Below are 25,303 nucleotides of genomic sequence, written 5' to 3'. Positions count from 1 at the left end.
CCTCTCTTGCTGCCCCAGCGACACAGAACTAATAAATCTGGGGACGTGAGCTCTATACTGCAGGGGGCCAGGCTAGCTCCTTGCACATCCCAAGTACAACCTGTGCCAGCTGTTTCCCAAATGCCTGCTATAGGCTGCCAGGATGAAATCGGTAAGTGAGTGTGGACGATTTATACAGGACTTCTCCGCTATCCAAACAAGCAGCCCAGTGGGGTAGGTGGCAACTCAGGAGGAAGAGAGGTCATTGAGTCCCATCTGCCTCATAAGAGCAGGACTCCATCTCCCTGCCCAGCACATCCCCTCACCACATTCCAGCCACAGGGCCTTTGCACGTGCTATTCCCTCTTTCTCCAATGTGCTTCCCTCCCGCGGCCCCCTGTTCATGCCTGCTCAATTGCCATTTCTCAGAGAAGCCTTCCCTGACCCCAGTCAAGGCCAGGTGTCCTGTAGATATTCATAGCTCCCTGATCTGTCCATCATAGCAAGTAACACTTAACATAAGAATTCAGTTTTTTAGTATGAGCATCAGGCTTTCTTGAAAACTGTAAACTTCACGAGGGCAAGACTCACATCACCATTGTGTCCTCAGGTCATATGCCCAAGGCATTCAAACATTTAAAAAAAAATAAATGAATGGTTTGATTGCTCTTCTACTGTCCAATGGCACCCACAAACCCTGATAGGCCCCAGGTCCCAATTGGTGCCCCAAGACCAGCAGAATCCCAGGAAGATGCTTCATGGCCTCCCCACCCGACTCCTGTTGTCAGGCCAGAAGGCAGGACTGGAAGGTGGGAATCAGAGCAGCCTTGGGATATCAGAGGGGAACAGACCATCCAGCTTAGAGGATGGGGAGCCACCAACACCACACCGGAGCCTGCATGCACACAGATGTGTGGATCCTATGCACATACCCCCGGATGCATGTAGTTGCACATACAGGTACATGCCCAGACACAAGGGCATGCGTGTGCACACACACAGCCCCCACAAACATACTTCACATGCCCACCCCCACCCATGTGGGTATCGTGCCTTCCCACATCTCTCCCCTGCGTGGTCGCCCGTCAGAGGACCAGCTCCCACTGACATCAGAGGTCCTGCACGCCTCCTTCCAGGAGGTCTTTCCTAATGCAGACAGCTCCGGCTGCCTTGGGATTCCTGCTTCCAGGGAGTGGGCAGGTGAAGAAGTCCAGCCCTTCCGCCCCAGCTGGGACGCCCAGGCCAAAGGTGACAGCCCCCTCATAGTCTGGCTCCCTGAGCCACTATGAAACTAAGGCAATGAGCCCCAATCTAGGCAATGACCCACAGAAACAGGCCGTGCCAGGGTGGGGACTGGGGAGCCCCCTCACAGCAGGCTCTGCCCAGCCTTTAGTGCAAATTAAAACATTTTCCTTTTCTTCATAATTTTTTCCTGACACAACTGCCCATGAAACATTTTAATAACATCCCAGTAAAGGTCAAGGAGAAGGGATTTCACAGTCCCTGAGCAGCCGCTGCAACTCCAGCCCCTCCCACAGCAAAGGAGGTGGGGCGGTGGGACTGACCCAGGGGCTGAGCAGAGAATGGCAGGGTCGGGGAGGGAGAGCAGGGTGGTGGGTGTGCATGGTGTGGCCACAAAACTTGCTGCTGCCAGGAGCTCTGGAAGCACCTGGGGAGCTGAGGTGATGATGGTGGGGTTACCCAGGCGATGTTTTCACATCTCGACAGCAGCTTTGTGGGGGGCAGGTGTCTCGTGCCCATTTTGCATATGAGGAAATAGAGGCTTAGCGGTGACCTGGATAGACCTGCGCGCAGCAAAGGCAGGGAGACGGGGCCCAAACACTGTCCACTTTCAGTCCTGAGCCCCTTTAGGTGCACAGCACCGGTGCTAGAGCTTATCAATGGACTGACCTGCTCCCTTGTGTCTGCACAATTCAACAAACGTTGGGCTGGAGGCTGAGAAGGAGGGGGCCCGGCTGGACAGACAAGACTGGAGGCTGGCCCGATGAGCCAGCCCTGAGCAGAGACCCTCAGGCAGCCTTAGAGTGAAACTCATCTGTGACACATGCCCAGGGGCCTGGAGAGGAACGGGAGAAGGGATCCTGGCACCCAGCAGGGGTCCACACAGGCTCAGAAGCTGCTCCAGCGCTTGAGGAAACCCAGTGTGAGGACCTACTCTCCAGTGCTCGCCCCGGATGGGGTCGGCCTGACACATCGTCCTTGGCACCAGCAGCTAGCCACCAGCCAAGTGCGCCTTCCCACACACCCCAGCCCTGCTCCCTGGGTCTCCTCATCCCTTCCTCAGGACCACAGGTAACTTGGGACTGCAAAGTGGAGACCCCATGTCCCCAGCAAGAAAACCAGGAAGGAATCCCCAGGCCCCCTCCAAGCCTGGAGCTAAAACTTAAATTCTTTGCCACATGGTCCCAGGCCTATGGGGGTGGGGCCTCCTCTCCCTGTGAGATCCTCCCAGCACAGACTGCTTAGGTGTCCTTCACCCTGACATTCACAGGTGGCTGGAGGGCTGAAGATACTTTCTTTGCGTACAGAAGGCCCAGGCCCTAGGGGCTGCAGGAGGATCCATGGGGCCTGGGGCACCAGGTGACTGATTGCAAGGAGCACCTTGCGAAAGTCGGCGAAGCCAGGGGCTGGGGAAGCAGGGGGAAGCACGCAACCACAGCAGGCTTATTGTTTACGTCTGACGGCCTGCCTAGCTAAACATCTGTTTGAAATATTAATAACTGTCAGATGGAAAGGGCCTAGGGGCTCAATACAGTTTCATACCATCTGTCTGTAGAGTAAACACACTTTGGAGTAGGGGGCCTGGGATCAGCAGGCAACGTCTCTGTTTGCCATGAGGATGGAGCAAGAAATAGGAGTGAGGACGCTGGGGGTCTCAGAGTGGGCAGGGCGGGGCAGCAGTGAGGGAAACTCCACAACGTTTACTGAGCACCTACTATGGGCAAGACCCCGAGCTTGTGGAACACACAGCTACCACTGTGATCTGCTCAGCAATCGATCCTCTTTCTTCCTATAACAGAGCATCCTCTGAAATAGCCCCTCCCTGTCTCCAGCCCATGCCCTGTAATCTGGATGGGCCGACCCCAACCCCTGGCTCCACAATGGCGAGTGGGACCCATCTCTAGTACGTCCATTCGAATCATGAGGACTCCCTCCAGGACGGCCCCACAGGCTGGGTCAATGGAAACCAGCTCTGGGACTTGTGCTGGAACTACTGAAAAATAAGAGCTCCCCAGGAGGGTGGATAAGTTGGTAAGAAGTAAGCCTAGGGCGTCGGTGTCCCGCTCTGCCAGCAGGAAAACACACAGCCTGGCGCTGAGGTCAGATTCCTGCTCAGCCGAGTGCCAGGACGCAGCCCGGCCTGAAATTGCTTCTGCTTTTGAGTTACATGAGCTGATCCTTTTTCTGCTTGAAACACATTTATGTCTCTTGAAACCAAAAGTACTGACCGATACACATGGACACTGGGAGGGGCCCTTATCAAAGTCCAAACCGAGGGCAGCTGGGGGTGCCAAGTGCCCTGGAGCAGCCCATTCTTCCCTGGAGCCTGTGCTCGGAGAGGGAGAGGGAGAGGGAGAGGGAGGGGCACCCTCCTCAGAGACGCTGGTGCCTCTTCCCATGAGAGGACCTTCCAGGGCTCCTGGCCCACCAGGTGCCGTCCCTCTCACAGACAAGGCAGAAACCAAATCTCCGCGGCCCCATCTCGTTGTCCCTCAGGCTGGCCCCTTCTCCACAGGGCGTGCCGGCCAAGGGAGCCCCATCCAGAGAGTCCAGATGCTTTCACACACCAATGCCCACCCCTCTGACAGCCTGGGGCAACCCCTTCCTTGGCTGCCCAGACTCCCTCTGGCTGCTCCCCCACGGTTGACCCCAGCACTCGGCGGCCCTGGAGGAGAGGGGGACTCACCAGCACGGTCAGCACGGAGGTCCCCACGGTGACGTTCTCGTACAAGCTGACGTTGTACAGCGGCTGGCTGAAGATGGGCCGGTTGTCATTCTCGTTGATGAGGGCGATCTTCACCTTGGCATAGCCCACGTGGTCGGGCACACTCTCATTGGCAAAGAGCTGCGTGTGCAGAGCAAGGCCCGGTGACCTCCCACGTGCTTCCGGAGCCTTCGTCCCCGTAAGTCCCCCTGGGGCCTTTGCTGGTCCCAACCCGACCACCTGTCAGAGTCACTGCCCATCCCAGGAGTGGGTACTGGGAGTCCCCCAATCAGTGGTCACAGGCTAGAGTGTCCTCTGATTCTGCTGGAATGGAGCAGCTGATGAGGGCTAGGCTGGCAGGGTCTGGACAGGAGAGCTCCCGATGGGTTTCTGAGGTGCTGATGGTGCCTGGGCAACTTCCACTCAATTCCTGGACATTTCCTTATCCTTGAGAAGGGAAGGCTCAGCCCAGCCCCTGCCACAGCTCAGTGAGTCAGATCCATTGGGAAGGGTGAGAAGAGGTGGAATTTAAGGGGATGGCGTCAACCTCCCACCCCCACGTCACCTGAAATCCCCCCACCCGGCCAAGAAGATAGTGAAAGGGGCCTTACGTCGAAGTCGTAGCGCTCCACGGTCTCGTAGTCCAGGGGGATGGCCACCCGGATGCGAATGTCCGCCTTCCCTTGGACGGAGGTGGGGGAGATGATGAAGTGGTGGGAGTTGTTCCCCACCAGGTACACCTCGAACATGCTGTTCAGGCCCTGGGGTTAAGAATGAGGAGAAACCAGTCAGAAGGCGCAGGAGGCCAAGGCCAGGTGCGGCTGGAGGGGCAGAGCTGCTTTGGTGCGGGAGGTGGATGAGGCAGGAATCCCCAGACCCCTTCCTGGGACCCAGCACCTGGCCCCCGCCCCCTGGGTCCCAGGCCTCCACTGAATGACCCTGGCCCAGCTCCCTGACCCCCTCCTGCCCTGTCTAGGCCCTTTGGGAATCTCCTCCGGCCTTTCCCTTCATCACCCCGTTGGATGCCCACAACAACCCTTGCAGGTGGTTTGGTTCATTTTCCGTCTCCTGCTCCTTTTACCCTGTCCCAGTGACCCCAAGTGGAGAGGGACCCTCCAGCCGTGAGCCCCATAGGGCAATGGAGGGACGGCCAGCGGGAGGGGAGAGAAGCAAGTGCCTACGGTAGGCCTGGACAGGAGAGGGCACAAGAGACAGCAGGACCCTGCTTCTCCCGTCCTCTCTCTGGAATGTGCTGATTAGGAGAACACTGGCTTGCTTACATGTGGAGCAGGAATAATTCCATAGGCTGAGTGGCAAAGTGGACCCCATGTGCCCCACACTGTGGCCAGCAGGACACGGGATCTCAGCCAGCCAGAGCTGCCACACCCTTTGCAGGTCCCGCTAAGGCCCAGTTGCTTGGTTTCAGGTGTGGGGCGTGCTCCCTCTCAGCTAGGTGTTTCTGATCATCCTAACCAGGCTCGGGCTCATGGAGCCCTCCGATGCTGCTTGGCTCATCCTCACACAAAGCGTGTGACGTCTCCATGTGACCAGGTCCCCAGATCAGGAGGGGGACCACCGCTGACGGTGGGAGACACAGCCCGAGTCTGGCCTGCTCGGAAAGGGATTCAACCTCTTCCACCTCCTGTGCAAAAGGGGGAGTTACCCCCAAACAACCCCCCTTCAACCTGGGCAGGTGCATGTGGTTTGTAACCAACTGGTCAGGAGCCTCTCCTGCCCCAGGCTGCAGATGCCCAGCAGGTGCCCCTGTGCACATGTGTGTGGCACTGGGGCTGCAAAGGGAAGCACGCCTTTCTTCTTGGTTGCCCAGGGATGGTGGGGGGCTCCCTGGGAACCTATTCCTGCTGAGAAGAGGGCAGCCAGGCAACCCCAAAGCCTGGAAATGAGGCCCAGGAGTTCATCCAGGAACGAGACCCTCCACAAAGCCTGGGAGGCCCAGGTTCTCACGCCTCGGGGGCTGTCCCGCAGATGCGCAAGTACGTTTGCAGGATGAATGCTTGTTAGCATTTACCCATCAGTCTCTTAAGTCGCTTCCATTTAGAACTACAAATTAGTAAAACAAGGGCACTTCTTCACTGAGCCTTTTCTGGGAGCCGGGAAGCAGGCCCGGGCCCTGTCACTGGTCCAGCAGGTTTGAATGGGGAGGTGGAAGGGGAGCCTCTCCTGCCCACTTGGGGTCCAGACAAGCAGCGGGGCCTCCAGAGCCCCCCGCCTGGGGTGGCTCCCACAGCCTGTGCAGGCGACGCTCCCCTGGGCTTGTCGGGCTGTGCAATTTCCAGTTGTCCCTGGCGTGGAAGCCACCCGTCAGGAGGAGGGGATCAATTAAATGCCCGAAGGGGCACTAATAGCCAAAGCTGGCGGAGTGTGACAGCTCTGAGCAGGTGACACCACACTTGTCCCGCCCCTGGACCTGGGCCCTCCACCCCAGCCCCGGAGGCCTGAGAGGGTGGGGGCAGGCTGAGCGGTGCCCCGGCAGGTAGAGCAACACCCCCTTGGGCCCCCTGCCCGGGCTCACTTACCAGGTTCTATCAGGGGGGGTCGGCCAGTCAAAGGATATGGAGCCAGAGAGGTATGGAGAGGAGGAAGAAACCAGAGAGAAAAGATGGTGAGATCCAAGGTCAGGGAAAAGGAGAGGGGCCAAGAGGGACCCCAGGAACACACCTGCTCCAGGGGAGCAGCCCCCTCTGCCCTCTGGGGGTGCATGCTCACAGGTGCTGGGGAGGTCCACGCAGCCCCACACCCAGAGGAGGGGAGGGACACGAGGAAGAGGTACAAGGCCACAAAGGGGGAGGCAGACTGAGCTCCTGTCTCCCTGAGCTCAGAGTCCACACCCAGAGCGGGTGGCAGGGCCGTGGGGGAGGCTGGGAGAGGAAGGGCCAGGTTCCTATGTCCTGTTCCCAGGAGCCTGGACAAAACCCCTGTAGGAAATGACCCCACGCACTGTTCGTGTTTTATATGTCCTAACAGAGAAAATGTTAGAGACACGGTAAGTACAGACATGGAGAGCATTCACACCATTCAGAAGTGGCCAGGCAGCCATCTTCCTTTCCCCATTGTCCTGGCCGCGGAGAGCCTTCCCCAGGCCTCACCACACCCAGCCTGGGGTCTCCTTCCCAGGACACCGTGTGTTTGGACACAAACGGGAGCACGCTATGCACATTGCTCTATGCCGGGTTCTTTTCTTTTTACTTAAAGCCATGTCTTGGAGATTTCTCCATAACTGCACAAATAGATGATGATGTTAACAACAACAACACAGCACACATGCACTGGGCACCAACCCTTTGCCAGGCTCTGATCTGTGGTTACCGTGGAATGTCAGGAGCCGCTTGAGGCCACAGACCAGGCCTCAGGCACTGTACACCCCGTGGGAGCAGGCACGCAGTAGGTGCTGGGAGAGTGATGGGGCTTCAGCAGTCTTTCCTCACCCCGTCCTCTGTGCGTCCTCTTCCCACAGGCCACAGGGTGGAGACGAAAGAACGCTGGAGCTTGGAAACCTCTCCAGGGGAAACGAGGCTCAGAGACGCTGAATGTGCCAACCAAGGCTGCACAGGGGCCTGTGGCACAGCGAGGATAAGCTCCAGACTGGGGTGCCCTCGGGCCAAAAGGAGTGGAGTTGGGGCCTGATGTGGGCGCCTCCCAAACGCAGCTCCAGTGCAATAGGAGTTAGCAGAGCAAACTGAGCCGGTAACGCTGAGCACTCACTGGGGGGGGGAGACTGCCAGCGGGTGGCCTGGCAGGGAGGCTGCCCCGAGCAGGGGGTTCTGAACTGGCTTCAGGAACGAATGAAAGGAAAATGGACTCAGAGAAGGGATGCCAGGTGCAGGAAGTGGTTTTGAGCACGTTCTTAGTCCTTAGGGTATATCAGAACCTCCTGGGGGCTTTGTTAAATTGTTGCCCTCCCCCAGGAAAACCGATTCAGTAGGTCTGGGTTGGGGCCTGTAAATTTGCATTTCTAACAAGTTCCAGGTGATGCGGTTATGCTGCTGGTCTGAGACCACCTTTTGAGAACCACAGGCCTAAGCACAGGCATGGAGCTGGGAGTGAATACTTAATGATGAGTCCCACAGGTGAGCTGATTTTCCCTGTGCAGGGAAGCTGGCCAGATTGCTGGGATAATGGGAGGCATTGTGGGCCTCTGGACGTCCCACCGCAGGTACCATCTTGAGGGCTTTCGCATCGTTTCCACAGGCAATGGGGAGTGCTCCATGCTCTCTGGAGCAGCGGAAGTCAAAGGAGGAAGGCGAACTTGGCAGCCACGAGTGAGCCACACCAGGGCAGCCCTTCTCATCTGACTGTATGACAGAGTTGCCAGCGGGCTCTGCAAAGAAACACGGATGCCCAGGGCCACTGCGTCACAGTCCCTCAGGGTGGAGCCCTGACAGCTGCATTTTTCCGACGCTCCCGAAGGCACCACATTGCACAGCCAGGGTTGGGAAGACACTATACACAGGGATGCAGAGGGGCGAGCAGGGGAGAGGCAGAGTGGAAGTTCTCCACCGGCCACACATCAAAATCGCCTGGGAGCTCTAAACTATCCCCATGCCTAGGCGGTTCCCCAAACCAAGGAAATCAGACCTGTGGGGTGGGAAGGGCAGAAAGCAACCAGACATCAGGATTTCATAACCCTCTCCAGATTGCTCATTCTACTGTGCATCCCAGGACGGGTGAGAGCTCCTAGGGCAGACCAGTGGTTCTCTGAGGGTGGTACCGGGATCCTTGGCATCAGCATCACCTAGGAACTTGTCAGTAATGCAAATTTTTGGGCCACGCCCAGTTCTACTGAATTAGAAAGCCTAGAGGGGGGGGGCCCAGTGTTTTTTTGTTGGTGGTGGTGTTTTGTTAATCCTCTCCTGAGGATATTTTTCCATTGATATTTAAGGAAAGTGGAAGAGGGAGGGAAAGATAGATATATCTTGATTGGTTGCCTCCTGCAAGGCATGTGCCCTTGACTGGAATTGAACCCAGGACCCTTTGATCCGCAGGCTGACGCTCTATCCACTGAGCCAAACTGGCTAGGGCCCCAGTGCTGTTTTAAGGAGCCCTCCATGTGTTCTGATACACGCCCAAGTTTGAGAATCACCAGGATGGAGCAAGGCTGGGGAAGGAGCAAGGCTGAGAATAGCAAAGAGGATCAGTCAGACAGATATGGTGGCTGAGCAGCTGGAGAGAGAAAGCTGAGTTAAAACCTTGGGGGGTGGGGTGGTGGGGGAGGTGGTAGTGCTGGAGCTGTGATCTGCACAGGCAGAGAGGGTGCTGAGCTAGTGTAGATTCTGCTTGTGCACCTGGCCAGGCCTGAGCGCCGGGTTTCCTGCCCCATTGGGCTTCCCGGGAGATCTCTCACCGGATGGGGCCTGACACTGCAGCTGCAGGGCCCTCGCAGGGCTGTCCTGAGACCCCAGAGCTAGTTTCTGGCTAAGTCCCCTCAAATGCTCAGCCTGCCTCGGCTAGAGGGTAACTTGTTCAAGCTGCACAGCTGCCATCAAAGGAGTCGATCTGCAGTCTAAGTTCTTAATCACCCTCTCCTGGCCTCTCCAGTGCCCCTCCCACTGCAAGCGCTGCTCCACATCCCAGAGGGGAGCACCTCTCCCAAGGTCAGGGAGCAAGGCTAAGGGTAGGGAAGTGAGGCTGGTGGAGGACCCAGCCCTATGGTCCCAAGCCTGGCTGGGCCTCCTCCCACCCTGGCCCTCCCTCACTGCCAGGCCCTGCCGGGGCTGCTTGGTGGGGTGGGATGGGAGGGAGGGAGGCGGAGAGGCAGGAGGCCCTCTTGGAGCTGATGAGGGGCAATTTTGTTGGGAAGGGAGATAAAGAGGAACATCAAAAGGAGTCCCGGGGTGTGTGGAGAGGAACCCGGTGGATTAAATTCTCTTCCAGCTGGGAGCGCGATGAGAAGGCTGATAGCTGGCAGCTGCGGGTCCTGGAGCCGAGCAGCAGCGCCCACCCGCCCCTTATCAGGCTGGGGAGCCAGCGCCGCGGGGCTGTGAGAGTTTGGCTTTATTTACTTATCGGAGGGGAAAGGACACTCCTCGCCTCCGCTGGTCCCACCCTGTGCAGCAAGCCGTGCTTTGCTGTGGTGACTGAAGTCTTGCCACCCCCCGCGGAGGGCAGCAGGACAGCCGGGCATTATCAGCTGCTGCCAGAAGGGGCTGGGTCCCTCCACTCCCCCAAACCTTGCTCCCCCCACCCCCCCGGAAGTGGAGGGGTGGCCCTGAGAGCCGCCAGAGCAGGCACTCACTGCCCAGAGCGACCTCTTTGTCTCTGCAGTGACCAGCTCTGCTGCTCAGCATGGACCCAGTGTTGTTTCTCAACTATTTACTGAGAGGCTATTCTGGGCTGGGTCTTCCGCAAGCTCCGCTCACTGACTGCTCACACCACCCTGAGGCCCAGAACGGGATTTACATTAAGGACGGAGGTTAAGGTTGGCCCCTGCGGGTGGGCTGGCGCGGGGAGTCCTGGGTTCTCTCTGATCCTGGCCTGACGCTCTCCGGGCAGGCTCTCAGTCATCGCCTGTGGGCTCTGGGCACTGGCGCTTCCCTCTGCAGGTGGCCTAGTCCCCCAAAGGGAGGCAGCCCCCAGACTCCTTCCCTGGATGTGGAGCCTGCAGATGTCTCCTGCACACCCTCTGGCTCTCCCTGGATCTCCCCACCCTGACGCACCGCCCTGCTGACGGAGGCACCACTTAGCCCCCCGCGGCGATGCTCTCTCTCCTGACTTTGGGTCAGGGCGGTAGCTGGTTGGTGACTCAGTGGTGCGAGGCAATGGAGCGAGTGGTGGGAACAGGCCCAGCATCTTCCTAGCTGTGTGGCCTTGGGCAGCTCACTTCCCCTCCTCAGTCTCAGTTCCCTCATCTGAGAAGTAGGGAGAGGGACATGCCGCAGGAGTAAGAAGCAGGTCATCGCTTTCCCCACCATGTTCTGAGAGCCTGGAATGCGTTCTTCCTTTGTACCCCAAATGCTAGGGGACCCTCACCCCACCCTATGATGTCCCTTTAGCTCCTTTTAACGGGAGAAGAAAGACCAGGGTCATGCAAATGCCGGGTGGACAAGGGAAGGGCAGCAAGGACCAACGCGGTCTTTACATGGGGGTGGGCTGTACAGTTGTGCATCAAGACGGAGATGGGCCGGGGACCTCCCGAGGCACCCCCGGAGTGCTGTGGGCTGGTGGGGCACCCTTAGCCCGAGCTGGGAACAGGGCAGGGGGCCTGCAGTGCAGAGATGGGCCCTACAGTAGTGTCACCCTCCCAGAAGCCCTGTCCAGAACTTAGGCCTGCCAGGGAAGAGCCCGTGACCAGTGCCGCCAGGGTGCGAAGCCCTGAGCTTCAGTGCTGGCGGAAAGCACACGCCTGACCCCAGATTTGGGCACTGTCTGTCCGTTTCCACTGTGTGATTTTGCCCAAAAAATTTCACCTCCTTGAGCCTCCATTTCCTCATCTGCAAGATAAGGCAGAATAAGGGCTGCCCTGCAAAATCGCGGTAAAATGCCTGGGTCAGAGCACGTGCTCAATAAAGGAGAGTTATTGTTGTTCTAGAAGGGAGGCGGCGGGAGGGGCTGATTTCTACACCTTGGCCAGGAATGAGAGCGCGCGAAGGCTTGGATGTGCGTGGGGATGAGGGGAGCCCCCCTCCTGGGAAAGGGCCCTAGTTCTCCCTCCCGCCAGTGCTCTGCTGGTCTAATCCATGCTATTGACAGAGAAAATCAAAGCCACTATAGATTCTTTATCACTCCTTTGTCTATGCTCTCACTCAATTAACCCCAATCAGATGTGCCCAAGTGAACCTTAGCAGAGGGCCGGCCTCTCCTCACCCCCCACCTCAAAGCTTGCAGCTTCTCCCTCCAGACCCCCACTCCTAAGGGGGGGGCACGTTTCTCTGGCCCTGCACCCCCCCCCCCGCCCCCCCGCCCAGGGCAGCTTCCCATGCCCAGTGCACTAGGCGGCCCACTGTGAAGCTGGACTGCAGGGGATGATGGGAAGGAGGCCTGTGGTGGTCACTGGCCCCTAACCCTGCCTCAACCCCCAAGTTTCCAAGAGTCCAGGAGAACTGATGCTGGCACATCATGGGCAAGTCCTGGGTGAGGGACCACCGTCTGTCTTCTCCTGTTCTTCCATCTCCTCCTGTTCCTGGGCATAGAATTCCAACTCCAGGACCTCAGGGCCTATGCCACTCGGTGGTAGCTCAGCCCTGCTCCTTCTCTGGTGCATTCCAGGCTTGTCCAGCCATCAGAGCCTCAGTGTCTCCACCTGGGAGTCGGCCACCTCTCAGGCCTGCACCAGGGTGAAGGAAACAGCCCTCACTTCAGGCTCTTGCCCACCTAACGCCCTTCGCAAGCCCCTCTGTGCTTTGGGCCGTTGAGCAGCATGGGCCTAAGGTCTGGGCCCCGTTTTCTCTGGATCTGCCGTTCCTCCCTGTGTGACTGGGGCAAACCCTGTGTTCTCGCTGGGCCTCCGTTTCCTGATCTACACAATGGGACGTACGGACTGGGGGACTCTCTAAGAACCACTATACCTGCTTCCCACTCCTCTGCCTCTCTGTGCCTTCTCTCTTACTCTCTTCATCTTTGTCTTTCCTTCAAGTCCTCTCCTCTCTTCCCTCTCTCCTTCTATCCCTCTTCTTCTTGCTCTTTTCCCTCTCACCGTTCTCTTTTCCATTTCTCCCTCTCTTCTTTACCATCTACCTCACTATTTCTCTCTCTTCTTCTTGTTGCCCCCTTCCCTCCCCCCCCGCCCCCCTCCCTGTGCCTGTCCCTCTCTGCTAGAACCCCTTCCCCTCACCCTCCCTCTCTCCCAGGTTATCTGTTGGATTCCACACACGCCTGCACAGACGGGATCAATCCCAGGCTGCCTTGCCTTCAGCTTATCTCTGCTCCAAATGATTGATTTTCCCTCTTTAAGAGTAATTTACTGGTGAATTCCATGTATTGCAAAAACCCTTGTGAAATCTAATTCAATCCGATTGGCATCTGGCACTTTGGGGAAAGAATACTAGAGAGCTGTCAATTTCATCACACGGTCGTGTGTATAGAGGGCGTGTCTAGAGAAGGGGTGCAAGGTGGGCAGGTGCTCTTCACCTGCACTTTCGCACCTCCCCTCCCCTCCCCCTCCGAAAGGATCTTGTCCGTTGGCCTGTCAGTCAGCCCCAGCTCTTCTGGGAAATGAATTATAAGGTGCATTGGGTACTTGCATTAAGGTAAATGAGGCTCAGGTGCTTTCAAATTCTATTTCCCCAGGCTGTACCACAGTGCACTATGGGAAACTCACACTTCCCAAGCCCAGCTACACCTGACCACCTGCCTCTCTTCTTACCCCTCTCTCCTTGCCCCCTCCCCATTTTCCTGGCTGAGTCCCAACTCCAGGGACCCAGCAAAGCCCATGTTGAAGGTGGTAGGTCAGCCCCGCTCTCTCTTTTCCACATTCCAGGCTTGTTTGGCTCAGAGCCTCCGTTTCTCTACTCTGGGAGCAGGCCACCTCTCAGGCCTGAATCAGACGATGGGGCACCAGCTGTCCCAGTTTGCCTAGGACTGAGTGGGTTCCCAGGACTTAGAACAGCCGTGGGCAAACTACGGCCCGCGGGCTGGATCCAGCCTGTTTGAAATGAATAAAACTAAAAAAAAAAAAAAGACCGTACCCTTTTATGTAATGATGTTTACTTTGAATTTATATTAGTTCACACAAACACTCCATCCATGCTTTTGTTCCGGCCCTCCGGTCTAGTTTAAGAAGCCATTGTGGCCCTCGAGTCAAAAAGTTTGCCCACCCCTGACTTAGAACATACAGAGCTAAAACCTAGGCAGTCTCAGGCAAACCATGCGAGCTGGTCCCCAGCTCTACCAGCTGGGCCTGAGAGCCTAGTAGGGGTCAACTGGCACCACTGCCCAGGCCTGGAGGTCATGCACTTGGCGTGGTAAACAAGGGGTTCTAAGCATCTAGTTCCAACCACGCTACCCCGGGTCCTACAGGTGCTCCCTAAAGGCTGAGCTGACCTCAGGGCTCAGGGCCCCCTGCAGCTCACACACAGGCCTAGCCCTGACCAGAGAGGGCAGGTGCACAACTGACCAGCGGCTCTTGCTCAGCCCTGGTGGCCATTGCTCTGGGTGGGTGCTGGCTGGGGAGGGGTAGTTGCCACCTGAGTACACCGGGTATGGCAAAGCTAACTGTACCCACCCCCAGAGTTGGAACCAGCCACTGTGACCCCATTTCTCTGCCCCAAGTGAACAGCCATTTGTGGGAGGAGTCCATCTTTGGGCAGCTCTGGTCCTCCAGAGCATTCAGCCCAGTGGGTACTGTCTGAAACAAAGTGGCGTTAGTGTCTGTGGGCGTGGCCAAAGGCCCGCTTTATGTGGAGGGCCTGGGTTACAGGGACCTTTCCAGGCCCACACACACAGGGTGCTAACAGTCACCTGGTCTGGTAATCCACACAGAGGACAGAGGGGGCCACGTAGGATTTATGAGGCTTGAGCTCTTCGTTCCAGGACATGTTCCACTCCCCCCAGATCCCAAGGAAGTGAGGCCACGCCCCCTCTGCCTTCCCTTTCTCCCTCCTGCACGTGCCCCTTTTTGCAAGGCACCTACCCCAAGTGGAAAGCCTAACGATTCCTTCCTCATGGACCCGCTTGGTAACCCAGGCGCACCTCCCAACACAGGTGGCCGCTTTTCTGATGGTTAAGGTCTGACATTCCGATCAGCATTCTGATCGACATGGTCCTCACCCCCACACCTGGCTTCAACCCCCTCCTTCACTCAACTGTCAAACTCCACCCTGGAGTTTGGGCTGGGGTTGGGAGGGGGCTAAAGTGGGGTGTAAGTGTTCTCAGTGGTGCAGGGAGGAGAGTCCAATTTGCAGGAAAAGGTTGTGCATCCCAGGCTGCTCCAAGCCCAGAATTGTCCCTCCGTCTCTCTGGGTCCCTTCTGTCTGGGGAGGACACCTGATCTGAGGGGCAGGGCCTTGCGGGAGGAGTCTTGATGGCTGTCCTAGGGGCACCTGCCCTGTGCCTTCTGCCCAGGACCCCTAGGGGCCTCTGACAGGAGCAGGGAGGGGCTGGAGCAGAGCTAGGAGCTGGGCCTTGCATGCAGCAGCTGCCTGGCTCTGTCTACTTACCATGCTAAAACTATTTCCCTGTTCCCACAGAGAGAGAAATGTGTGGCCAGGCAAAGAAATCTAACCGCTTTATGGAAATCAGGAGGGGGACACTGCCTGCTGCTAATCCCACCACTTTGTATTCCGCTGCCTCTCCACCAGCCAATCCATCTTCCCGCACCTCTGCGTGGCAGGGGGCTGCGAGGCTGGAGCGGTGGGAGGGGAGGAGAGAACCCGGAGCTGACGTGCTTCTGTGACCTCAGGGAAACTCTCTGCTCTCTGGGCTGCCTTTCAAATGAGGGCTCCCATGGCTTCCAGGAGGCCTGGAGGATAGACAGCATGATCACTTAGAGGCCATGAACCTGGGAGTCCTGCGGTCCTGGGAGCCAGAAGAAAGTGGGCAATTCCATCTCCCTTCCCTTCATAGCCTTCCGCCAGGTGAAGCGGCCCTGACTCAGGTCCCCTTCTCTGTGAACAAAGACACCACACGTGCCCTAAGAAATGGGCCCTGGGCTGAGTCAGCGTGCTGAGCCCCCGGCAGATGGATGACTATGCCTGGAGACAGCCCCATATGTCACTCAGCCACCACTGGGCATCCCAGAGTCAAACTCAGGCACAGCTGCCCAGGCCTGCAGAGAGTCCCTCCTGCTTGATAAAGTCCACGCCTCTCAAGGTACACATGCATTGGCCAAACAATAACTATAGTTAAATGGACAAAGGCACAAATGCATAAATGAACGAGCTCCATGTGTGTATCTGTGAATGTGTGGGTGTGAGAAAATTCAGAGAGAAGACAGAGATAGGGGATCCCAGGGCTGCTCAGCCCCAGCCCTGCTCTCTGCTCCACCCACACCCCACTAGACCTGTGGCCTTATTATTATTATTACTAGAGGCCTGGTGCAAGAAATTTGTGCATGGGGCGGGGGGTGTCCCTTAGCCCAGCCTGCACCCTCTCCAACCAGGACTGCTGGCTCCCAACCACTTGCCTGCCTGCCTGATTGCCCCTAACCACTACCCTGCCAGCCTGATCGACGCCTAACTGCTCCCCTGCCAGCCTGATTGCCCCTAACTGCCCTCCTCTGCTGGCCTGGTTCCCCCCAACTGTCCTCCCCTGCAGGCCTGGCTGCCCCCAACTGCCCTCCTCTGCCAGCTCGGTCATCCCTAACTGCCCTCCCCTGCAGGTCTGATTGCCCCCAAATGCCCTCCCTTTCAGGCCTGGTTTCTCCCAACTGCCCTCCCCTGCTGGCCATCTTGTGGCAGCCATCTTTCACCACATGGGGGCAGCCATCTTGTGTGTTGGAGTGATGGTCAATTTGCATATTACTCTTTTATTAGATAGGATTTTTAAATTGTGTTAATCCTTACCCGAGGATATTTTTCCATTGATTCTTAGAGAGAGTGGAAGGAAGGGAGAGAGACACACAGAGAGAAATATTGACGGGTTGCCTCTCGCACATCCTGACCTGGGGCCAGGGATGGAGCTTACAACTGAGGTGCATGCCCTTGACCAGAATCAAACCTGGGACCCTTCGGACTGAGGGCTGACAGTCCATCCACGGAGCCAAACCGGCTAAGGCGTAGCCCTGTGGCTGCATATACAGCCCAGATGCTGGCCTGGTGACGCTTACACTCCCATCTCCAGCCAGAGCCACAGAGGGGTGGCTGGAGCCTGCTTGGCTTGTCGAGGCTCCTGTTAGATTTCCAGAATCTGGGAGAGCCAGTGAGGTCACATTGGCAGCTGGAGCTGGGATGTGGTAGGAGCATCTACATCATAGAAATCCACAAAAGCTACGAACGAGGAGCCCCTCCCCCACTCCAGAGTTGCCTGGTGGATCCTTACCAGCACACCCCTCTGCCTTCTCGGCACTTCCATGGGGTGTCTGACAAGCATGTCACACATAATATGCTGAAAGCTAACCACGAATTCCACCTTCCCCTCCGAACCTACTGCTTCGCCATCTCATGAAGTAAGAACTCCATGTTTCTAACTGCTCAGGTCAAACACCTGTGTCATCATTCTCACCTCCTTCCTATGCCACCCCACACACATCAGTAGATCCTACTACCTCTCCCTTCAAACCGGCCCAGGTGCTGACCACTGCACCCTCCACAGCACCTCCAATCACCTTCCTCTCCACCCAGTCACTGCCCTGCCCCGTGTTGTCTATTCATCCTGGGCAGCCAGAGTGTTCTTTTAAAAAATTTGTTAGAGATGAAATTCACTGTTTTAACATCAAAAGCATACAAATTCAGGGGTTTTTAGTATATTCATGATATTGCAATTACCACCTTTATCCGATCCCCAAACATTTTCATCTCTCCAAAAGGAATCCCCACACCCATGAGTGCTCATGCCTCATCCGCCTCCCCTGGTCCCTACAATCACCCACCTGACTCCTGTCTGTGGATCTGCCTCTTCTGGACATTTCATACAAATAAAATGATACACGATGTGGTCTTTTGAGTCTGACTTCTTTTACCGCACACAATGTCTTCTAGGTTCACTCGTGTGGTAGTATCTATTAGTACTTCACTACCATAATCTATATAATAATAGCCTAAGCAACTGTTACAACAGAATGACCAGAACGACCAGTCACTATGATGCGCACTGACCATCACGGGGCAGACGCTCAATGCAGAAGCTGCCCCCTGGTGGTCAGTGTGCTCCCACAGGGGGACCACCACTCAGCCAGAAGCCGGGCTCACGGCTGGTGAGTGCAGCGGTGGTGGTGGGAGCCTCTCCTGCCTCTGCGGCAGCGCTAAGGACCCGTTGGAACAGGCCTAAGCCTGCAGGCGGACATCCCCTGAGGGGTCCCGGACTGTGAGAGGGTGCAGGCGGGGCTGAGGGACCGCCCCCCGCCCCCAGTGCATGAATGTTGTGCACCGGGCCTCTAGTGGTGGAATAATATTCCACTGTGTGTCGAGACAACATTCTGTTCTACCCACTCATCAGCTGATGGGCATTGGGTTGTTTACACAGAGGATCCCTTTGAAATGTCAATCAGATTAAGTCACTAGCTCAGGGAGCGCCTGCCTCACTCCTGAGAATGCTAAGCCCTGACAGTGCCCAGCAGGTCTGGCCTCCTCTCTCTTCCTTTACTGATGTGCAGGCCACTGTGCTCGCTGTTCCCCCTGCTTAGAATGCTCTTCCTCCCAATATCCACATGGCTCGCTCCCACTTCACTGAGGTCTCTTCTCAAACGCCATCTTATCAGAGGGGCTCCCACTGACCCCTCCCCCTTCCCAAGGCTCCCTTAAACCCCTCGCCTTGCTTCATTTTTCCCCATGGCTCACACACCACCTGACAGCACCCATGTATTTACTTGTTTGATTCTTTAGTCTTCCACCCCTGGACCACAGCTGCCTGTGGCCTGGACTTGGGCTGTTGTGCTCACTTAGGAAGAGTACCTAGAATCACATCCAGAACAGAGGAGTTGCTCAACAAAAACTTAGTGAATAAATGAAGGAACGGGTGAATTCCCACCTCCCCGCTCAATTCAAGAGCCCACAGGGCATCTCTCACTTCTTCCCGCCCCAGGCCTCGGTGTGCCACAGCCTGTGTTCACTCACACTGCATATCGTCTGTGCTGCTCTGTGACTTTACGTAGGAGGTTCCTCTCTGAGCATCGCTTTGCTTGTGAGAGCAGAGCAGAGAAACCTGCCTGTTGACACGAGACTCAGGGCGCAAGTCAGGGCGAAGGAGCAAAGCCTGCTCTGCACTGGCTAACCCGCTGTCAACATATGACGCCCTTGAGCTCGACAATTCCTTCCTCCTCTCCATTCCTTTATAAACCAAGTGGGTGACAGATGGAAACTGAGGCCTGGGGATGGGGAAGGGAAGGTCTCTGCCCTGTGCCTTCATGGGCAGTGATACCACCACCATGAAACCTTGCTTTGCCAGGAAGTGCCTCTTGCCCCTCCCGCCAGGTCCTGCACTGACGCCCGCCCCCCCCCCCTCAGGGCACGGAGCCGGCAGGCGCCCAGGCGGGCAGGACAGGGTGCTGGCTCTGGGGAGCGGGCTCTGTGTCCTCCTTGGTGGCCCACCCTCACCACAGCTACCCGGCCGGACCCTCCAGTCCCTGTTTCTAGTTGATTAGGTGTTTCCCAGCCCACGGCCACAGTGACGGGGCAAGATGCTTGGGCACAACTCCCAGTGGCTGTGCTTAGCGTTACCCTGTGAGACAGGGGCACAGACAAAACACACCACCCGCTGCTGCCAGGGGCACTGCGAGAGGTGGCAAAGGGGGCGGGGGGGGGGGGGGGAGTGTAGGAGGAAGAAGCCACGTTCTCAGGTGGGACTGGGCTCACTGGTGTCCATGGTGAAGGGGCACCATGGTGGGCACGAGCCAGCCAAGAGGTGATGGAGAGAGGAAGACGGATGGAGAGTGAAGTTTGTTAGACGTGCTCAGCTCCGGGGGGGGGGGGGGGGGGGGGGGGGGGGGGCAGGGGGGGGCGGCGGGGGTATCTGCAGGAAGACCAGCTGCTGCTTTTAGGGAGTGTGATTCCCACGATAAAATGACTCCCACTCTCTCCCACCCATTCTGTCCTGCTCACAAGTGTGGGTGGTGGTGGCCATGGGGAAGGGACCACCGCCAGGGAGCTGGGTGAGAGGGGACTGACCCCCAAATCCCATATGAAAGGTGACCCCCAGCTGCTGGGGGGTCTGAGCCGAGGGCACTGGGGAGGGAGCGGGTGAAGAACGGGCCCTGGCACTAGGTCTGGCAAACAGGCTGCCTGCTGCACACCTCGCCGGGGCTGTGGGCTGGTGTAAACAGCACGCTCATTAGATTCTGAACGAGACCGAATTAGGGGGTGTCTGCGCCCTGCTGAGGGCTCCCTCCGGTCCTCAGGGGGGCTGGAGCTTAGCAGGAAGAGAGGAATCACACCACGGGACGCAGCCACGCACAGACAAATCCTCATAATCATCGTCGTCACCGTAAGAGCCTCAGCAAAGCCAACTGGGGAGAAATTAATGGGAAAAGCACAGGCAGGGCTGCCCGCTCCCCTTGGCTTCCCTTCCAGAGCGGCTGCTTTGAAGTGGGCAGATCCTCTCCCAGCGGAGAGCCTAATCTTGGGGGAGAAACCCTGGAAATTCGAGCCGAAGCTGAGACAACAGAGGTCTGGCCAACGGAACCCCATCCACCAGCAGGGAGGAGGCGGGGCGGGGACAAGTGCAGTGGGGCTCACCCAGGCCCCGCGGAGTCCAGGGGCCGGCTCTGCTGACGCTGCTTTGGGTGAACACTGTGCAGCAGAACCAGCAGAGCCGCAGAGAAACAGGAGCCACCAGGGTGGGCACTCTGGCTGGGGGGGTGGGGATCAGCCCTCCCACCACCTCCTCTCTGCTTTCCTCCCCTGGGTGAGAGGTGCAGCCTGTGAGAGGCATTTCACCATTTCCTGTACCTCCTGGGGGACTCGGGGAGGTTCGTGATTCTGGGCAGATCCCAGTTCCCTCCCTAAAGGAGGGAAAGAAGGGCCTGGATACCTGAGCATCAGACATGCACAGAGGGCAGGAGCCTACATCTGCCGCCATGGACGCTGGCTGCCAGCCCTGCCCTCTCGTCCCTGCTTCTCAGGGTTGAGTTCTAGTTCAGGCTGCGTTGGAAAGCAGGCCCTGGGTGTCAGCCGGCCAGATGAGTAAGCAGCTGGAATTGCTCCCTGGGGTGGCTGGGAGGCATGTTTCCCATGACTCTACTGAAAAGTAGGTGCTGGCGGTGGATTGATGGGGCCCAGATGAGCGGTGGCCTGGAGGGTCCGGAACTGGAAAATGGACCCTCAGCTGAGTGTGTGACATGGAGCAAATGTCCTCCCTGCTCCCACCCTCGCCTACCCCACCCCACCCTACCCCACCCCACAGGGATGTGTGGCCCAGACCCCAACTCAGAGCAGTGAAATGTGGGCCGGAGAGAGGCAGCTGAGGAGGGAGCGGGCTGAGGCTGGCAGTCAGTGAACACAGGGGTTCAAGAGGGGTGGCATCTTTTTGGGGCTACAGATCCCCCCCACAGTATGGGGAAGCCCCTCCTCAGAATAACATTTTAAATTGTATAACAAAACAAACCCACAAAGTCGACTAATTATTTTGAAATACAGTCATCAAAGTATTTTTAAAGGGTATTATGGTAGCATCATGTGCTTTTTAATGCATGAGACTATGAGATCTGGCCATGGGTCTACTTTATGCTGTAATTCCAAAGTAGTGATGCATGTGAATGGCATTTTGAGATCCCTGGGACACCTGTAATAGGCGAAAATATCTGCGATTTCTCTTGGGGTCAAAGTCACAGGTACCACTAATGCCATTTTTTCATACTTAAAGGGCGTGGCTCAAGGTCAGTGAGAGGTGAGTGAAAATAAAGATGCAGCTTTCTCCGTCCAGAGTCATGGGTGCCTGGGGGTTCCATGGGACCCCTCTCCCGGGTCCAGGACCCCTGGCTGACAGGAAGCCTGGGAGGGGCCGGCAGCCACACACCTTGCGGGCCACGCGAGGAAAGGGCCCAAGAAACTGCAGGCTGGACAGACGGACCAACAGGAACAAATGCGAAATTAAATGTAAATAAACACGAGGTTGCGGGCTGGGCTCTCTGACGGGCCTGGAGTACACGTGGAGTGGACACGGAGGGTGATGGATAAAGGCAGCGCTGCCGAGATGAGCAGGACAATGAGAAAACCTCCCCTACCCTCCTCGCTGGCCCTCCCGCTGCCATCTCTGCGAATACATCCCGCGCTGTGGAACATGGCCTTTCTCCCGTCATTTGCTCTCTTTCATTTATTTATTGGTGATGTTTTCTCCTTGGGGAGGGGGATCATTTTCTCTGTGTTTGCTCTGCCCCTCAAACAAATGAATCGTGTCATCTCCTGCCTGCAATAGGAATTAGCTCCTGACAGATGCGTCCCTGCTCACCTCTGTTGGGCAGGCGCCCCTCCTTGCCTTGCCTTTCCCCTCTGCCTGCCCCCAGCCACGCTGGAAACTTTTGAGGAGAATGGGGAGCCCCACAATACATGCATGAAGCACAGGATTGAGAGTTCGAGGCCAAGCCCTGAGGCCCACTGTCTGTGTGAGCTCAGGGAAGCCCTTTCAGCTCTCTGAGCCCTGACTGCCTCCTCTCTGAAAAGGACTCGACATTACATATATAGTAGCTCTCAGGGCTGGGGACAATAAAAGCAGTCAAACGTTACAGGGCGCTTTTCATAGGCTCGCACTGTTCTAAGGACACATACTGACTTATTTAATCCTCATGAGAGTGTGTGAGGAAGGTACTATTATTGTCTCCCTTTCGCAGATTAGAAAACCGAGTCAGAGAGGATACGTAAGTTCCCTAAGGTCACACAGATCAAAAGTGGCAGAGCCAGGATTTGAACCCAGGCAGTCCGGCCCCAAAGCCCTGATTTGAACCACTCCAGCTGCTTCTCTCTCCCTGACCTGTGGGACCCGATAAACAAGCACATGGGCAGCTGGGAGAGGTTGGTGGGAGACGAGGCCCACAGAAGTGCCTGGCCCCCGCCCCAAGTGGAGAGCAGAGGCCGCTGGAGCAAGTTCGGGAAGGGAAGTGAGCCGACGTCGGGGCGGCAGTGAGGAGGGACGTCAGGTGGCACCCTCCCCTCCTCTTGGACCAAAGGGCGCCCTGAACATGAACCGAACCGTGACCTCCTGGTTCATAGGTAGAGGCTCAACCACTGAACCACACCGGCCTGGCAGGATGGGAACATGACTTGCCTGGAGTCACTCTGAGGTGGGGCCTGGCTTCTGTGTTTCCTCTACCACCTCCAATGGGCTGCTGGGGAGGTCTGGCCGCAGAATACTGTGGTCAGAGTTCAAAATCCTGAGCCAATTCTACCTGAGGGTGGGGGGTGGGGAGGGCCTCTGTCACAAAGACTCAAGGCGGCCACTCCGCGTCCTCCTGGGAAGAGCTCTGAAGGCAGTTTCTTGGACTTTTCAGGTTTCCTTATAAGGGGACCGGGTCCTTGGCTTCTCGCAGACACCTGAAGAGGAAATGGCTAAACTGCACGAGAGCCTCGGGCTGGTGCTGGAAAGCACCCGCTGGCTGGAACCAGTGGCCAGGGCAGGCGCCGGTCTTCTGTGTGGGAGACTTTCCTACCGCTACCTGCTTCGGCCCCCCGACAGTCCACTTTCAAGACAGCAATCAGATGGCTCCTTAAGAAAGAGGACTCAGAACCTGCCAACTCCCTCGCTCCCCACTGGGCTCAGCGTGACAGGAAAACGCCTCCCTGTGCTGCAGAGGCCTGGCCCGTGTCTGCTGTGACTGCGGCCTCACCTCCTACTGCTCTTCAGCTCCCGGCCACAGGAGCCTCTTTTCTGCTCCCTGAAGATGCCGGGCCATTTCCAGGCCCCTCTGCCCCTGAGGGGGAGCACCCGCGGTGAGAATGTTCTCCCTGCGCAGCCCCCATGGCTGCCTCTCCACACCATGCAGCCCCTGCTCTAACCGCACCTCCCTGGAAGGCCTTGTACCACTGAGTCAAAAATAGTCCCCTCCCCAAGCCCCCCGCAAGCCCACAACTCACAGGCTACTGGCTTCTTGACTTTCATTCCCACCTGCAACGACGCTGTGCTTATTCCTCCGCTTCCCCACGGGACACAGAAGCTCCCGTAGGTCGGGGGCCCCATGCCCAGCACTATCCCCCATGTCCAGCACTATCCCCCATGTCCAGCACTGTCCCCGATGTCCAGCACTATCCCCCGTGTCCAGCACTGTCCCCCATGTCCAGCACTGTCCCCCATGTCCAGCACTGTCCCCCATGTCCAGCACTATCCCCCATGTCCAGCACTGTCCCCCATGTCCAGCACTATCCCCCATGTCCAGCACTGTCCCCCCATGTCCAGCACTATCCCCCGTGTCCAGCACTATTCCCCCCCCCCCCCCCCCCCCCCCCCCCGTCGGCACAGAGCAGGTGCACAGTGATGTTTGTGGAGTGAATGAATGCATTAACCACCCCTCCCCCCCCACCTGTGCAAATTTCAACACAGTCCCTCAGAAACGTGGGGGCAAATGAATGAGGTCTGTTTCCAGAAGCAGCCAGAACCAGGCAGTAGAGGCCTCTGTGGGGGATACTGGGGCCCCACTCCCCATTCTAACCCTGTTCCTCTACGAAGATGTTCTCAAGGACAACAGCAGGCGTGTCCTGCGAAGCTGTGGGTCAGGAGCGAGGCAGAAATACAGTGGACCAAATGCTCTCAAATCCTGAGAAGAAAGACACTACGCAAAGGGATATCTCCCGATGGAGGCAGGTGAGAGGAACTGCCCAGTTTTAGCTACCTGAGTCCACTGGGAGGGGTCGTGCATAATGCAAAACGGTGTTTAAAAGCACACCCAGTTGCTGGAATTTGTAAAGCAGCCGGAGGCATGGATGGCCCCCCACACTCCCTGCCTCCCTCCCCTCCCTCCCCATCCTTCAGAGGCAGGATGCAGAACACAGATAATCCACTTGCTTCGAAGGAGAAGAAGGTTTGAGAACTGAACGGAAAATTCCAACCATCCCAATAACCCCACTGGTGCAGATGGGCAAACAGGACAGCCTGGGGCCGGCTCAGCTGTAGACAGGACTGGGGGGAGGGGGGAGAAGGCACAGGCACGATCAGGAGAGGAAAAGTTAACTAAGTGGAGAAAATGCAAAGAACATGTTGGGGGCAGGAGGTGGGTGCGGACAGGATGGAATCAACTCGAACAAGTGTGCTGAGCACTTCCCGTGGCTTCCCTGAGCCCGAGGAAGGACAGGAGACCGCCCAGCAGCCAGGCACAGAACGAAGCTGCCGAAGCCTTTAATTTGAAACTCAGAGATGGGCTCCCACACCAAGGCTGACTCCTGGGGCCTTTGCCTTGAGATTTCTTTTGGGTGTGATTTGCATTACAACCGTTTATTTGCATCTCAACTGTCACCCAGAATAAATGGGTTGTTGTTGGTTTCGGCCCGCCCTGTCCCTTCCTTCCCTGGCTTCTGTGAGTTTTCTATAGCCGAGCAAATCAGAAGAAATTACTCCCCGAGACTTGACAATGAGGATGGAGTCCTTGGGAGAGAGAAGGGCCCTCTCTCAAGCACCTTTGTCGCCTGGAATGGTCCGGCAGAGCCTGAGATGCAGCAAGACACCCAGTAGAACCTTCGAAGTGGAGAGGACGGCAGGCACCATCCAGTCTTTGTGAATTAGATTAGCATCCTGATTAGGAATGCTGGCTGCACAGTGCTGACTGGGGGGCTAACTGCTGCCTCCTTCCCTTGCTGTTTGCCATCAGCACCCTCTACTGCCCCAAAGTGGACGTTTGGGGTCCCCTTCCTA

General features: G+C 57.1%; 1 protein-coding gene across 2 annotated transcripts in view; it reads right to left on the bottom strand.

Moving 5' to 3' along the window:
• The window catches only part of CDH23 (cadherin related 23), a 355,887-nt gene that overhangs the window by 154,128 nt on the left and 176,456 nt on the right, over nucleotides 1–25,303 (bottom strand). For both annotated transcript variants that reach the window (XM_070432922.1, XM_070432923.1), the window contains exons 11-13: nucleotides 6,463–6,468; nucleotides 4,537–4,686; nucleotides 3,908–4,066 (exon numbers count right to left, since the gene is read on the bottom strand). In XM_070432922.1, coding sequence (XP_070289023.1) covers nucleotides 3,908–4,066; nucleotides 4,537–4,686; nucleotides 6,463–6,468 — 315 coding nt within the window. The remainder of the gene's footprint in view (nucleotides 1–3,907; nucleotides 4,067–4,536; nucleotides 4,687–6,462; nucleotides 6,469–25,303) is intronic.

Source organism: Myotis yumanensis, unplaced genomic scaffold, assembly GCF_028538775.1.
Source record: "Myotis yumanensis isolate MYYU_CA2020_CCGP unplaced genomic scaffold, mMyoYum1.0.hap1 SCAF_13, whole genome shotgun sequence".
Lineage (NCBI taxonomy): Eukaryota > Metazoa > Chordata > Mammalia > Chiroptera > Vespertilionidae > Myotis > Myotis yumanensis.
Note: the sequence above shows the minus strand (reverse complement) of the source record. Positions and strands in the feature narration are given on the sequence as shown.